At 44.4% G+C, this 16,711-nt stretch overlaps 1 protein-coding gene across 16 annotated transcripts in view; it reads left to right on the top strand.

Moving 5' to 3' along the window:
* Window positions 1-16,711, top strand: part of MYO9A (myosin IXA) — a 194,910-nt gene that overhangs the window by 39,690 nt on the left and 138,509 nt on the right. For all 16 annotated transcript variants that reach the window (XM_084532490.1, XM_084532484.1, XM_084532487.1 and 13 more), the window contains exon 2: window positions 2,483-3,403. In XM_084532490.1, the coding sequence (XP_084388616.1) occupies window positions 2,561-3,403 (843 nt within the window). In that variant the 5' untranslated portion in view covers window positions 2,483-2,560. The remainder of the gene's footprint in view (window positions 1-2,482; window positions 3,404-16,711) is intronic.

Below are 16,711 nucleotides of genomic sequence, written 5' to 3'. Positions count from 1 at the left end.
CCCTGGCTCTGCAGGAGGTTTGGGCTTTTGGCACTCGGTCCTGGAGCTGTTTGGGTGCAGGTGGAGTAAGCATCTGTAGGGATGAAAGCTTTAGGAGAGGTGGGGGAGAGAGGCAGGCTGCTGATGCTGCTTTATGGAGAACTTATTGGGCTTGTGAGTATCTGGAGGAGGGAGGAGGCAGCAGGGAAGGAGGCTTTGCTCTGGATGGCTCACTTGCAGTACTGTTTGCAGCTCTCAAGTGAGTCAGCAGCCTTTGATACGCTCAGATAACCTGAATAAAAATAGCCAACCATCTTGTGGTAAGCTTTGAAGTGAGATCTTGGTGAGGAATTACTGAGCTTAAGTGTTGTTTTTTTTTTCCTCCTTAAAGAAAGGCTGATACTGGAGTCGAGGAGCTAGACAAAGAAAGCCCAACCCAGCACTTAACTGACATCATCCCTGCTGCATCTGTGTGGAGCCTAAACCTATAGGAAAGCAGCTGGAGCCCTTCCCAGTATATAATATATGTCCTGCTACCAAGCATTGCACTGCGGAGCCACACCAGATGTATTTCACTGTGACATATTAATTTCTTTGCTTCAAATAGCGTGTGGCTAGGGATAATACACTTGGTGAAATATTGGGGCGAGAAACAATGCAACATAAAATAATGCTTTTCATTTGAGGACCTCAGAAACGTGTGCAATAAATTAAACAAATAACCCAATTTCTGCCTCATGTCGCTGCAGAACATGAGGGTGGTGGTGCTTGGATGGGGGCCTCGGTTCTGGGTGCCAAGAGTGACTTTGGGAAGAGCGTAGGGACAGGGTGAGCACTTGAAATGCTTCTCCTGAATGTTTCCCAACACTGAATATCTGAAGCTCAGGGGTACCCCAAATGTGGTTGGGCTTTGACTGTTTTTTTTTTAACCACCACTAACATCTTGGTGCTGTTGGGGAGCAGTCATAGATGCAGGATCTCACTCCTATGGGGCAGAGCTTGATGGAAAGCTCAGCGTGAGGTTCTCCATCACACAAACCTTTATCTGTATTAAAACTCACCTGCCTTGGATCTCTTTTGTCTTGATCCTGGAATAACTGGGAGATCTTTGAGGGGAGTTTTGCATTTGTTACAGCATCCTGTCACTGGAGAACTGCGGACTGCTAAGTCTGGAATTGCTTTAATTTGGGGCCAGTGGTGGGGTGGGTGCCTTATTCTCATAGGGATTAGGAAGTTATCTGCGTTGCATATTTCAACACTGGAGCTTTCAGTTCTCTGTTTTTTTAAGCAGCGTGAGAGAAAGAAAATGAGATTGTACGAGTGAGTTGGCTGTAACATGTCACATCTGGCATTAAGTATGGACACGTTGGAAGAAGGTGGACTTGGTGGGGCAAAGGGCCGCTGATGGGGTGGCAATACCGTACAACTTGAAAGTGTTGTGTTCCATAAATACATGCTATAACATGGTGATTCTTACTGCAGTCTGGATTTCAGAGCAGCGATCAGAGGAGGTAAATTAAATCGATACAAGTTCCTGGTCCCATTAGTGCTGCAGCAAAGTGTTGGGCATAGCAGCAGTTTGTGTTCTTAGAGCAATGCAGGAATTGTGTGATGTCTTACAGCCTGAGACAACGTGAAGCTTGTGACAGCCGAGTAAAGGACTTTTTTTTTTTTAAACTTGTGACTGGGCAAATCATTGTTTCAAGAGTCTAAATGCTGTTCAGCATTCCTGTTCAGGCCTTTGAGTTGACAAAGAAGGCATTTTCCTTTCGGTTGGAACATGCCTGCAAGGTGACACATCAGAGCTTTGTAAGTTAGCGTTTATACAACTGTTCAAAGTCTCAAGAGGTTTAGTTCTCTTCGAGTGTCTAGAAAATACATAGTTTGTGTGCACAGAAAGTCAGCGTTGGGAAAATCATGGAGTGTTTTCCAAAGTCACAGTTAGCTGAGCCATACTTTGCCTGGGTTCTCATGCAGAGCATGAACATGGAAGTAGAGGCACTAACTCTGAAGAAGTTATTTGGTAATGCTGATTAAACCGAACCAACTTTTGACGTGAACGGAATGCCACTGTTGATTCAGTGTGCTGACCAGTATGTTGTTCACAAAATAATGCTTTTCTTGTTGATTTTATTCTCAGTAAGGTACATTGATGGAAAAGCAGAGGGTCTGCTTGCATCTTTGATGCCTCAGGATGAGGGAAAAAATGATCAAAATTTGAGATGATGAGGGTGGCTGTGTCTGGGTAGATCTGTGCCTGTGTTTGGGTGTCAAGTGCATGCTGACTGGGTGAGGTTTATTTTTGGCCACAGCTTTGGTATATATATGTATATATATATATATATTTTTTTTTTGGTATTTTACCCTGCTCTCTTTTCAGGTGTCAGTTGGGAATGATCGGTTACTTTTAGGTGCTTGGTATCATTACTTAGCTGCTGCATTGCACTGAGTCTCATAGATAAAGATAAAATACTTAACCTGTTTGCTTATTTTTCATTTTCAGTGCTGATAACATGATGACCTGACGAGGTACAGGACGTCCTAGCTATGCAGTGCAGGTACTGATGGGAAAGGATCCAATATGAGTGTAAATGATGTTGGAGGCAGACGACGCTTTGAGGATAGCGAGTACACGTTGCACATATACCCCGGGAGCATCGCAGAAGGGACGATCTATTGCCCCATCACCGCCAGGAAAACGTCCACGGCTGCCGAGGTGATCGATTCGCTCATCAATAAACTCCAGCTCGAGAAAACAAAATGTTACGTCCTTGCGGAAGTGAAGGAGTTCGGTGGGGAGGAATGGATCCTCAATCCTACGGACTGCCCGGTCCAGCGCATGATGCTGTGGCCTCGCATGGCCCTGGAGAACCGGATAAGCGGCGAGGATTACCGCTTCCTTCTGCGGGAGAAGAACCTCGATGGGTCCATCCACTACGGGAGCCTGCAGTCGTGGCTGCGGGTGACGGAGGAGCGCCGCAGGATGGTGGAGCGGGGCTTCCTGCCCCAGCCGCAGCAGAAGGACTATGACGACTTGTGCAGCCTGCCGGACTTAAACGAGAAAACGCTCTTGGAAAATCTCAGAAACCGCTTTAAGCAAGAAAAAATCTACACCTACGTAGGCAGCATCCTAATAGTTATTAACCCGTTCAAGTTTCTACCTATTTATAATCCTAAATATGTCAAAATGTATGATAACCATCAGCTGGGAAAGCTGGAGCCCCATATTTATGCCGTGGCAGACGTGGCCTACCATGCCATGCTTCAGCGGAGGAAGAACCAGTGCATCGTGATTTCAGGAGAAAGTGGGTCAGGAAAAACACAGAGCACAAACTTTCTGATTCATCACCTCACTGCCCTCAGCCAGAAGGGATTTGCTAGCGGAGTAGAACAGATTATTCTTGGAGCTGGACCAGTGCTTGAGGTAAGATGAAAATGATAGTGGTGTGGAAACTTTTAATCGTGTAAAAAAAAAACAAAACACAACACACACACAACAAACCTAAGTAGTTGTGGTTTTATTACGTTTTTATCTAGTAAACACTGATAATAAACTGAGTTGCAACAGAATGAGTAATGAGAGGAGGTAGCCTCCCTGCCTAAAGAACACTACGTGATTCAAAACAGGGAAAAGAATTGCAGCAAGTGGCTTTGACAGATTTATTAATGCATATATTTTCACTCAAATGTTCCTTCATACCAAGGTATCTCAGTGATTTTTCAGTTGGAAAATGGAAATGAAAAAACCTTTCATGAATTAACGGTGGCCTCTTTCATAGCATGTTGCAAACTGAGCTGATGTCGGGTAGTGTATGGATAGCGTTGCATTTGGGTGGTTTTCTGTACCTGCAGCTTGACTGAGCTGAGGAATAGATCAAAAGTGATTTTAATGGTCAAAAGTTTATTTTCTGATAATCAGTGCTTGGTTTAGCCGGAGAGAGTGGGTACTTTATGAGGATTTCTCCTGGTGATGAAAGGAGATAACTGGATCGTTAATGTCACAGATATGAAACTCTACAGGTGGGATACAAGTGGTCATTAGTTTATTTGCTTTGAGCCAGCTGTGTAATTCTTGGAAACAGCTTCCCTTAGGATTGTCCAGTTTTGCTTGCAGAAGGAGTTCTGTCGGTGCAGCCTGGCTGTGTGGGGCTCGGTGCGGGTGGTGGGCTCACATTGGCATGGAAGAGCCGCCACAGCCAGGCCAGTTTCCCTCCCAAAACCTGGGGCACAGGCTGGCTTTCCAAGAAAAGGTAGCTGCTGTTGGGTGGGGAAAACACTCCTCTCGCCTCAGAAAAGCCCGCTGTCAACTCCCCGGTGGATTATTTAGAAGCAAACATTCAGCTGTTATTGCAAACCATGTTTTTGGCTGTGTCTGTGTGAGTGCTGCCTCAGTCAAAAAGGCTACCAAGCAAAATTCTCAGTCTGAGTGACAGTGGTGAAACCTCTGCATGGATGTCACAGGAGCCCTGGCCTCACTTAGCTACAAACTTCTAGCAATTTCTCAGTGTTTTTCTTTTTAAGAAGGAAATGCTGGATTGCATTTTATTGTCTTAAAAAGTGGCTTTGACCATGTCTCCTAAAAATAAAACTCACGTTTTGGTTGGTTTGTTTGCATTTTATTTTGAACACTGTTTGTTTAGGTATATTCCAATTCCTGACTGTTGTCTCAGGATTTGTCCCTGAAGCATTGAGGGTTCAGGGAATGCTGGCTGGTTCTGCTTTGGGGACAGAAGCTTGCATTCTTCTGCTCCGGCAGCTGCGCTTCTGCTCTTGCACTTCAGCTGCCTCCAGGTCTCTCTGAGAAAGTCAGGTTAATCCAGAATTTCTTCTGGTCTGCCGCTTCGGTTCAAAATAGTCACAAATCAAGCAGTCTGAAAGATAAGACGTGCATACCTCTGTTTTTTCCTCGCTTCCTAAAATTGCCTAAAAAAGGGATCTTCAGAGAAGATGGGCTCTCGTGGCTTGTGTTGCCCTGAGAGCAGTTTGCAGGTTGACCTCTTTTGATTCCTTCCATTTGTGGTTGATGCTAACCTTGTGCATCTCATTTACGTTTCCTCTTCCTTCCCATTCTTTTCCCTTTCTCCAGAAGCCTTCTTGGACCCTCTCATTCTCCTTCTGCCCACTTAAAATGAAATCGTGTTGGGCTCAGGTTTGCCTTTTGGGAGGCACATGTGCTGCAACATACCTGTTGGTGGGTCGACCCCTGGTATTTTGGGGCTGGAGCACAGCAAGTTGGAGTGTGTTCACTCCTATCGAGCTCTCTGCCTACTTGCAGAGCATTTCCAGCAGCACGAGTTGTTCCCCCTGTCCCTGGGAATGCCTTTGCAGCCGTGCTCGCATGGAAGGAGCGGAAGCATGGCCAACTTAAGGTTTTCTGCAGCTTCACTGTTTTCCGAAGTTCGCCTTTTGGAATAGCCCAAGGCTATTGTTCTGTTGTTGTGTTTTTTTTTTTTTTTGTTTTTTTTCTTGCAGAGGTCATTACGAGATTCCTGTGAGCCTTGTCCAAGCTGTGCTTTTTGGGATGGCTGTCAAGGCAAGCTGTTATTGCCATCTAGGTGTGGTGTTGTCATCTAAGAGCTGTGTGCAGTGGCTAGCACCGTGCATTGGACAGGAGGCTGCAGTATGCCTGCAGAAGGTCCATTTTCCAGTAGGGTGTCAGTAGAGCTGAGTTGGCCAAAGTTTTGCTCTCTGCCTTTTTTAGTTTCAGTGCTTAATTCAGTTCTTAAGTTCAGGTGTTTTATGCAGATATCAGAGGAATAATTGCATGTGCAATTGAGTTCTGTTTCTGATCTACTTCATGCAGTACTTCAGATGAAAACTTCATTACGCTCAGCTTGATGCTCCATCAGGGACCCTGAGTGCATAGCTTTGCTGCTTAATTTCCATATAGATTGTTACTTTTCGTTTAGATGCCAACCCTGATACTATTTAAGGAAGCATCAAGAAAGTATGCCAGGCATCTGTGTACATGTAGGTTTGTATATATGTCTTTTAGTGAAACATTTTACTCCAAGAATTTCTCTTTTTTTGAGAGAGAAATAAGCAACACGCAGAAGAGATTTTTCCACTTCCATTTGCATTCCAAAAACTGTGGTTAAAGGTTTGCTCTACAGAAAAGTGCTGTTATCGCAGGACTTCCAGACACTAGTGTGTCTAACCTACTGTAAAATAGTGGAACTCCGTGGAATAAATGCCACATGCAAAGTGGTTGCTCCCCTCTAGTTATCTTTCACTGAAAAATTAAGATATTTTATGTGTATTATATGGTCTTTTAATGACTGTTGCCAGGTTTGTAACAATCATCTCTAGCTTAAAAATCTGTTGAAATCACTTAGAGTCCCACTGTGATATTTTGTCCTGAGACGGAAGCAGAGGTGGGTTTCTTGAGGTTTTCCTGTGCAGTATTCCCACTCCTCACTCGTTTATCTTCAGGAGCATGTGCATTGGCAGAGCTGCTGCTCAGCCTCTCTTGATGGCATTAATTCACTGAATTAATTCACCTAACCCAAATATTCACAGCTCACAGTCCAAACTGAATAGGTCAGAGCTACTCAGCCAGAACTATTCAAGCCTGATGTCATTGACTGATTGGAGTTCAGTGATTTTGGGGTGGGTTTTTTTCCTACACATCGTTCAGCATCAAAACCTGTTCTTCTCCATGCTGTAATCACCAGGCCACTTTCCAACTTAGGTTTGGACTTGAAGCTTGCCAGTTTTGACAGAAATTATAGAATATTTGGGAAGAACGTGCATGCAGCAAAACAGGCACTTGCTCTTGGTTCCATTTCTGCTGCTTACACCACACACGAAGAATTTCTTCAGAACCACTAAGCTGCAGCTCTCCAGCACGGAGTCAGTGAACTGTGGCTCCAGAAGTTACGTGGGATCTGATCCCTGTCCAAGGGGAGGTTTTTAATAGTGTGATAGGGAGAAGTTATGGGACCCACTTTAATTCCCAGATAGTTGAGCTAGGGTATAATTAGCTAAGACTCAAGCATATAAAAGCACGAGCTTGTCTGAAATTAGATCTCTCTCTCCTATCTAAGTAAGAGATGAAAATTGCGCCAGTGTTTGATATAAATACTAACCTGAAGGTGCAAGGTATGAAGGTGAAGTTAAGATTTCAGATATACACTAATAGTTCAAGGGCTTATTACTTGTCAAGAACATTAGATGTTTTTATTGCAAACGAGGCTTCATTACTTTCTGTGTTGGGGGGAAGACCAGGAAACCTAGGACTCATGTCTTTCTTTCCTTTGAATTCTTGCCTTGAAAGGTGTGATGCACGCCACAACCACGCTTCATTCTCGTTTGTCAAGGTCTCTTGGAGACGGGTCATGGTCATGTAAACCTTGGGAGCCAGAGGCTAGTGGATTTAGGGAATGTCCAGCTGGAAAACAGCCCTTGGGTGGCTTACCTTTGTTAGAATCATAGAGGCTTTCAGGTTGGAGAAGACCTCCCAAGATCCTCTAGTCCAAGCTTTTACCTAGTGTTCTGAAAAAAAAAAAATCAATGTTATGTATTTTCTCATCTTTTCAGGTAGGGAGACCTGCTCCTGGTGGCTGCCTCAGCAGGGTGAGGAGGAAGGCAAGAGGATCAGGTCTTCCTTTTTTTCTTACAGTGGCTTCAGGCTAAGCATGCTTAAAAATTGTGAAGAGCTTTTCCTAGTGTCCACACAAACTTTGGGAGGCGAACTGGATTTTATTTTATTTCTTGAAAGTGTTGCTTTGGCTTTGGGAAAGTCATTATCCACTGCTATAGGTCTTGAGGAGAAGGAAGAAGTCTGTTAGGAAGTATCCCTGTATTTTCTGTTAACTTCTGGGGATGGATCTCTGCAAGTTGGTACAAAACAGCTTTGTAGACAATGCATGTTTTGTTTTTACAAAGCATTTAATGGACGAGTTCAAGTTTATACCATAGATGCTTGATCTTTGTGACGTGGCAGTAACTTCACTCTTGGGATTTTCTTCCAGATTTTTTCCATTAAATGGTTGCAGTATTTGAATTCTTGTATGTAGAGTTGTAATGCAGGAGCATTTTCCCATTAACTGTCGTTTCATTCTACTTCTAATCAATACAAACTTTAAAAAGTTGTTTATGACAATGTCTTAAGACACTGTTTTCCCTTTAATTACATTAGCTAAAACATCAGGATGAACTTGTATTTTCATAGTCTTAAATCTTGTAGATGTGGAAAGCCCAGCCCCAGCAGGATCACGAGCGTCTTCCTCTGCTCAGGACCCAGTGAAAGACAAATTGCATACATAAGCTTCACTGGAGCAGCCTGAGTGCAAGTTGATTTGTCAGGCTGTGTGATTTTTCTTTATTTCTCAGCATAAATGCAAACAGTAGCAAACTGCCCCCTGGCCCTGGTATGGCCACGTATCTCCAGGCAGGTTTAGGACGTGCCCGGAGCTCCAGGAGACTGTGCTGGATTGATCCAGCAGCTGAAGTTTTGCTGACATCTTGGTTGTCGCAAGAAGCACTGCAGCTACAAAAACCAGACGTGTTTTCTAAGCAGCTGTTTGCATGCATCTTAAAAATGTCCCAGTGGGGATTTCTCAATTGCTTTTTTTTAAAAAAAGAAATAATAACAAAAAGAAATGTTTCTGTGACAGGCTAACGATCACTGCTGGCTGTGGATGGGAGCTGTTGCTGTCATTCACTGATGTGCGGTTGCATTGTCTGTGCCAAAAAAAAAAAAAAAAAAAGAAGAATTGGTGGCTTGAATTGCTTTTGGAAAATAACAGCTAGCCTTTCGTAGTGATGGCAATGCTACGTGCCTTCCCAATAGGTGGGGGGTTGTGTTGAGATGTTAGGAACAGCACCGTAGCAATGTTTTTTTTTAATTTCTGGAACAACTTTACACCTCTAGCAGGTCTGTGAAAGTTACAGCTTCAACCTTTAGGCCTGGGAGTCTAGCATCTTTTCTTTTTCTTCTACTTGTTAAATTGCTGGAGGAATACGTAAGCAGCAATTAAAAGGTATTTAATTTTATTGTATAGAACTTGGCCATGGTCACGAGCAGGCTCCATCCCTCCTCCTCCCGAGCTGAGTCAAGCCAGGGAGCTGCTTGCAGCAGCTGAGGAGCTGGCTGAGGCTAGGAGAAAATACTGCTTCCCTGCCAGAAGTGCAGTAGATGCTTCTGAATGCTTCGGAGCGCAACAAAGAGCTTTTGAATGGAGCAAAAAATCAGTTAACTCCGACATTTGGGCATGTCCTGGACCTTTGGGGTACCCGAGTAGCACGGGACAAGGAGGAGCTGTTGTTACCAGAAGCCAATTGCACACAACATTTCAAATCATGATGTTGGGCCAAGTGTCTCGAGAGGTTTTACATATGAAGTAGGGATTTACGTCTGCTCTTTGCTTGCTCTTGATAACTTTTAGCCTCTAATATGTACAATTATTACTGATCTCATGTGTGGCCTGAGTTAGGCATGGAAGTTTGGTGCAGCAGCCGGGATTTGAGCACTGCTTTCTCCTCTTCCAAACGCACGGGAAGGCCAGAAGGGGAACAGCTCGCAGAGATTATACAGATTATGTCTAATGTGAGAAGAATTTGTGCAGGCCTCTGACAGCAGCAGCGACACAAAGGAGTCATACAGCAATGCCCATGCACTAAATGCTTTTCAGCAGTGTTTCCAAAATGCTGTTATTCTTTAGCTCGTGATATTTTACACTTTCTGCCTCTGTGTCAAAGTGTGCCATTCATCCGCTTCTCCAGTTCGGAATTACTCAGTCCTTTTTCTTTAGAGGCTGTGGAACAGCCAGATTGACCACATCGGTGGTGGAATTTGACTTTTCTTTTTCTCCATTATTTGCTATCCTCAGCAAGTATTTCACTACCTCAATTCAAAAGTCATTTTATTATGTTTGAATGATGGAAATGGTTATTTCTGACCTGAGGTGGCTGCAGGAAAATCGATCAGTTACTAAAGCAGGTTTATGAGAAATGGCCTTTTCCTCTACCCCTAAGAATAAGCAGCTATTTTGTTTCCCCTGGTGGAAACAACAAATAAAGCCCTAACCTTGCTGAGTGCAGTGTTTTTTATTGAACCTTTGAGTCCAAATATCCCATTTTTTCCTCACCTCCTTGTCTTTTCCTCCCTCCTGTGTTCCTTAGCCCCCTCACCATCTCTTTTGGGCGAATTGCTTTGCTTTGCCATTTGCTCTCATTCATACCCTTCCATTTTTATCTTCTTTCTTTAGTTTTCTTTCATTCTTTCAGGGTTTCATGTTTTTCCTCTATTGAGGTATATAATCCTGAGTCTGTCCCTAGCAGGGGGCCGTGTGTTCGTGCTTATGTGCTACCATAGTGAATCCAGATTAAGACTTCTGGTCTGAAAGCATGTGTGTTGTCACCCTCAGAATTATTTTGCAGCAGCATTTTTTTTTTAACCATGTCAACATTATATGGTATTAGAGGACTGTTGATTTTTCATTAATACTCTTTTTTTTCTTGTGGCTTAGCACATATATTTCTTCAGCTTATCTGTTATTTGGTTTTGTGCTAAGCTTTTCATTTTAACCTGAATATGAAAACATACACTCTATGAAACTTTTCTTTCATTTTCACTAGATTGTGCAATGATAACGTGGCACCTGGTAAGTGATGTTTCAAAGGAAGATTGAGCCGCTGCTGCTCAGTGAAGCTTCCATGAGAACTCAGCATTGATAACAGAGGTGCAGAAGTCCCAGCCCTTATGCAGTTGGTACAGCACTGGAAAAAGCTGTGGTGTTCTAGTTACAGAATAATCAGTAATTAATGCAAAATAGCAGTTGATGAATTTTGGCTTTTTAATGGTTTCTGGTGTCCATATGGCTGTTACAGGCATGCAACGTGAGTGCCCCCCATTAAACCTCTCTAGAGAGTGCAGGGTTTCGCTGCCAAATCCTGCATGTTGCAGGGTGCCCAAGGACCTGTGCCTTGTGATAGCCCCTTGCCTGCTTGATGACTCAGCTACAGCATCCTCCTGAGCACTGGGAATGCCAACACATTGCTTGCCAAGACTGCACATAAAAGCTTTGAAGTCAAGTCTCAGTGTCCTCAAGTCACGGAGTCACAGAATGGCTTGGGTTGGAAGGGGCCTAGAGATCATCTGGTTCCAACCCCCCTGCCCTTGCTATTTATAACATGGTAGTGGGTTTTGTTACTTCGTTTTTGCTGTGCAGTGGTGACAGAGTAAGTATGATTAATTAACTATTTTTCTTCTAAATCAACCTTTTTTCTGTATAAACCTAAGTGACCAGGGCTGCTTTCAGAGTGGGTGCACCTGCCTGGCCTTTGTTCCTGTTCCTCCTTTGCTTTGCTTCTCTGTATGAGCTGGGGCAGGTCTGCAAGCACTGTTATTTTTAAAGGTACTGTACTATCTAGCTGCCCTTGATGGGAATTAGAAGATAAATACGCAAGCATATGTTATGGGGTCTGTGTATATATAGTACGTGTACGTTAGCAAGCAGTTCAGCACCACAGGGAGCTGTTGTGCTGAGGGAAGCAGCCAAGGCTGAGTCCACACATATCACAGAATCACAGAATTTCTAGGTTGGAAGAGACCTCAAGATCATCGAGTCCAACCTCTGACCTAACGCTAGCAGTCCCCACTAAACCATATCCCTAAGCTCTACATCTAAACGTCTTTTGAAGACTTCCAAGGATGGTGACTCCACCACTTCCCTGGGCAGCCTGTTCCAATGCCTCACAACCCTTTCAGTAAAGAAGTTCTTCCTAACATCTAACCTAAAACTCCCCTGGCTCAACTTAAGCCCATTCCCCCTCGTCCTGTCACCAGGCATGTGGGAGAACAGGCCAACCCCCACCAAATATGTCTCCATATGTCTCTGGAGTTTTAGTTCTGATGAGCCCCAACTTGGTCCTGTGGCTGAACGCCTCCTATTGCACTATACTCTGATAAAAACATGGATTTTGTTTGGGTCTGAGTGGACTCAGAGCACTGAAACTCGGGTGGGAATGACCAGGAGGTTCCCTTTGAAGACCTACCTGGGAGCCAACTGAATTGTGATGTAGCTGTAGGTCTGCTGTTGCTCTGGTCTCTTCTGCAGCTTGGAGAAGATTGCTGCTTCATCATGGTCCCAGCGCCTGCTAAATATGAAGCCGAACAAAGTGTGTCACGCGCTGACCAAACAGCTCTGCTGCTGGCAGCTTTAACAGGAATCGGATCAATGAGTGCAATGCATCAGGGCATAGGCAGGTACCTGCTTAGCTGCTGCAGCTTCTGGAGTTAAATATCGCACGGAGGTCACACCCAGTTAAAGCTGGGCACATGGACAGGGCAAAGGAACAATCCTTCCCCCAGATGATGTTCCACAAGGTTCCATTCCTTCCCCGCAGTGGGGATGGCTGGGCTTAGCAGGACAAAGGCTTCACCTCATCCTCCCATGCATAGCTGGGAAGCAGAGTAAGCAGGGCAGGTGATGTGTCCTTGCTGGTCCATGGCTATCAGTTGCCTGGGGCTAAGGGAATCTCTCGTTTGGTGTCAGAAATCATTCTGGTAGATCTGGATGGACTTTTGGGGGTCTATAGGACTACGTGAAGTCCGTGCCAACTGCTGGCAGTGATCTTGATACAGGTGGCACCATGGGCGTGCTGTCTGCTGTTGTGCTCCCGGCTGCTAAGCCAGGAAGGGTTTCCTATTTTCAACCCTGCAGCAGTTCCATAAAAATTCATCTTACAGCTACGTGACACTTAACATTTTTGGTATGACTGCAGAGCCGATGCAACGAACGGTGCCTAGAGGAAGGACCGGCAGTCATCCTCTGCGGGTGTGCTCGTCCAAACCCAAGATGAATAATTCAGTTCCCTCTTGCGAGAGCCAAGCAGCTTTCAGAGGATGTGTTTCAGTTTTCAAGAGTCTTAACCCTGACAACAAGCGTGGGTAAAGACAGAATAGAAGAAGAGATGTTGCAATGTTTTTTAAGAATTGAAATCATGTTCCAAATTTAGCCAAATCGGGGCAGTTTGCAGTAATGGAGAACCATTACTTACAATCATGAGGGCTGATTGTGTCAGTTAGCTTCATTACAAAAGGTACCGAGAAACTACATAATCCACTAATCCTAGTATGAGAAGTAGAAATCAGGATTATTTCTGATTTTTTTAAGCGTTTTTGGATGTGTTAAATACTTCTATCAAAGTGGACAATTCAGTTTGGGGCAGTACACCTTGCTATGGGCAGACTGGTAGCAGGGTGTACTGTAATGGTTGTCAAGCAGTTCCTGTTAAAATACTTAAGAAGTGCTAATGCCACACACCAAGTATAAATTTCAAGAAAAAAAGTGATTAAGGAAAAAATTAGGAGTGCATGAAATCTATTTTTTTATATTTTAGGTGCCTTGCAGTGAATGAAGAATTATTACATTCAAGTCAGCAGTGCAAAATCTGTAACTTTGTTTGAAAGGCCCTCACTGTGTCAAAAACTCCCCTCATTGCCACTTTCAGGAAAGCGAGGTTTTGCAGAGAGAGCACATCTCAGAAAATGGGTGGCTGTAGCAGCAACTGTGTGGGAAAAGGATGAGTTTGGTGGTGGGGAGAGAAAGCTGAAAAAAAACCCAACAGTTTCTGATTCTGAAAGCAATTTCTGGCCATGGTGCAATAACAAAATGTGGTTTTATTTTGACAGCATTTTCCAGATCTGTAACATCCTCGTGTTTGGTTGAAGGGAATGAAAGCAGAGACATGGGATTCCTATGCAGCAACTGTGGTAGGGATCAAATATCTGCAGATTGCCCCAGATTAGGCAGATTTACTTATTTATTTTTCATCAGGATCTTGGACAAGGAGTTGCGTGAGGGATACCAGATGAGAATGAAAGCAGGTGAATAAAAACGCTGTCATCGAAGATGAGGGCCAAGTGTTAAAGCCTTCATCTGCTTCAAATCCAAGGGCTGTCTTGGGAAGTGGAAATGGTTTCAGGAGAGTTTGAGGAAGGAGTGATGCTGCGTGCTTGCCAGCGATAGCCACGGCTGGGTTTGCACATACAAAAACTGGTCCAGCCTCTGGTTTCCAAAATAATTAAATGTTACAGGTGACCCTTGCAGCGTCAGCAATGCTGTTGTTCTGTAGAATTCTACCAAAACTGGAGGAAAAGAAAAAATTCTGATGTCACCTTTTTGGTTCTTACATTTCTTTGGTGATAGGCAACTTATAATGATTCATAGTTGTTTGGTAGTACCGCCACATCCCTGTTGTTCCCTCCTTGCTCACATTGAACTGATAGAGGAAGAGACCAAGCTGATTTTAATAAAATATGAATCTAGTTTCTCTTTTGCAGAATTCCTGCTTTCTTTATATTTGGAGTTACAGAAACGCAGGCTGGCGGGGGCACATGCAGTGGGCAATGCTGAGTCTCTCCACTACAGATGTGTGGGGTTCTTTTGGGGTTTTTCTTCTCACAGCTTCTAAATTTCACTGTGAAACTACTGGATTTATGTGCTGCACTGGTAGCTTCTAATGAAGGAGATCTTGTTGCTCTAGAAAGTCATCCTGAGGAGCAGAAAATTCTGGTGGTTTTTTGTTTGTTTCCAAAATATAAATGAAAATGTCAGAGGAAAGAGCATCTGCTGCTGTCAATAGGTATTTAGTGACAACTATCAGGCAAGTCAGCATTTCTTCCACCTCTGAATTGAGTGGGGCAAGCCCCACTTTATTTACAACCTGCAGAACCATATTCCTGTGTGGAGCTTGCATTTGCTGAGTGCTGCAGCCTGATTGACGACTCTGCCCCTCTCTGTCCTTTTGCATACACTGCCAGCTTGGCGTTCTGAATTCTCCAGACTCTGCAGATCCTCGACTCGACTGTAAATGCTCCTCACCCTGCAGATAAGAAGCGAGCTCTGAAGTGAGTACAATGAGACTTCTTGTAAGGCATTATTCAAGGGAGAGATATGAATCAGCTGCGTGGTAGGTGGAGTAGGCTGTGTCTGATGGAGCTGGGGAAGGTTTGGGTTGCCTCCCTGAAGCAGGAAATTAAATGCCCTTCTGTGCAAGGCTTGTATCCATTCCTTAATTGAAAATAAACTCTGTGAGCTTTGGCAATAATGCTCTGCCATTTAGTTTAAGGCTCTGAAAAGGTAGGGGTGCCTTCTAGTAAGTTGTGTCCTTATTGCTGAAGTAACTCGATCATTTGCAAAAACAGAAAAAAATATTGCGGGTGTCTCATCACAGCTGTGCTTCAGCAGCAGCGTGCACAAGAACAAGCCCTGAAATCACTGCTGTCAGAGAGTGATGGTCTCATAATATATAAAATGGATATTTTGCCTCTTGTGGATTAATCAAACCTCTTATTTTCACCAGAGTACCTTTCTGTTCTTGCTAAATTTTGTTTCTTCATTGCTTAGGCTCTAGCTCCAGCTCCAGCGATGCTAAAAGAGGAATGTATCCAAGTTATCTGCCTGAACTCTGCATTTGTGGGCCAGAGTTGTCTTGGTATTTGGAGGCCTCTGGGATAGCGGTAAACTTGCCAGCAGTTCATAAATTTTAGCCAGGCTTTTTACCTTAGTCAGGAAATTCATGTTTGAACTTTATTAAGGGGCTTAAGCTGGGATTCGCAGTGATCTAATACCAGCCTGCTGCCAAACGTAACATGCAATTTTTGCATTTGGTTGCTCTTGTTAATTCTAGCTTGCTCCCCTCTGTCCCAGGGCGGATGAGCCCTGCAGAAGGGGACAAGGGCACTGCTCTTCCCTGTGTGCCTCGTGGGGCCAGGCTGGCTTGCAGCACAAGATGCTTGCCAGGAGAAACTACAGCACGGAAACATTGCTGAATCTCAGCTTGAGGACGGCACACGCTGGTGTTTTGCATTCGTTGAGATCGTGGATGCTGAACATGAGGATGTGTCGCAGGTGCCATGCGGGAGGCCAAAAAATGGTCAACCACCTAAACCCAAGAATTTTTTCTGTGTTGTGCTTTGGCGTCCTCCTCCTAAAATGCAGTACCTGAACTTAATTCTCAAGCTGCGGAGGAACACAGATGATAACATAAGCCAAGCCTTTTGTTGTGATGGGAATGTGCATCCATCTGTGGAGGATACAGAAAATATTTTAGTGAAACGTCCCTGCTGTTCTACGTGTTGCTTTTAACTGAAGGTGAGGGGTGTTACTGCTCGCAGGTGACCCTGCTGAAGGTGGGACTGCAGGACACGTGTGTGTAACTGGCAGCTGAATAGGATGTCAAAACTAGCTTGCTGTTGGTGTATTTTAAGTATTAAGTCAGTTTTGAAGAAATCAAGTGAATCGCCCAAAGTAAGAGCTCCATATCCCAGGGGTGCTCTGTGATTGCCACTGTGGTCCTCTGAGCATTGCTGTCTGTGTGCAGGCTGCCTGTACGCAGGCACGTATTGGCCATTGATTTTTGTGCAGCAAATCCAGCATGACAAGGCTTGTTTCCCCACTCACTTTCCTGTGCTCTGCATTGCAGCCGCTCTTAATGGCTCACATACGAGTGATTCGAGTCCGAGAGCTCTGTTGCCAAAACCTTTTGGTGAGCAAAGATGGAGCAGTTTGAAGGAAAACTGTGCCCTCCTGGGGCCGTGCGCCTGGAGATTCACCCAGGTCAGGTCACCTGCCCTGCAGTTGCCCACATGTGTAGCCAGGCAGTGTGCAAATCACTCAGGATTTTCTCTCGCTCCCTGTTTTTGCTTCAGGCAGCTGCCCACTGCCAGTACATCTGTGTTCCCCATGCAGACTGTAAATGAAGGATTGCCTTCAGTATTCCC

Source organism: Aythya ferina (genome assembly GCF_964211825.1).
Source record: "Aythya ferina genome assembly, chromosome: 11".
NCBI lineage: Eukaryota > Metazoa > Chordata > Aves > Anseriformes > Anatidae > Aythya > Aythya ferina.
This window is presented reverse-complemented; position numbering and strand designations above follow the sequence as displayed.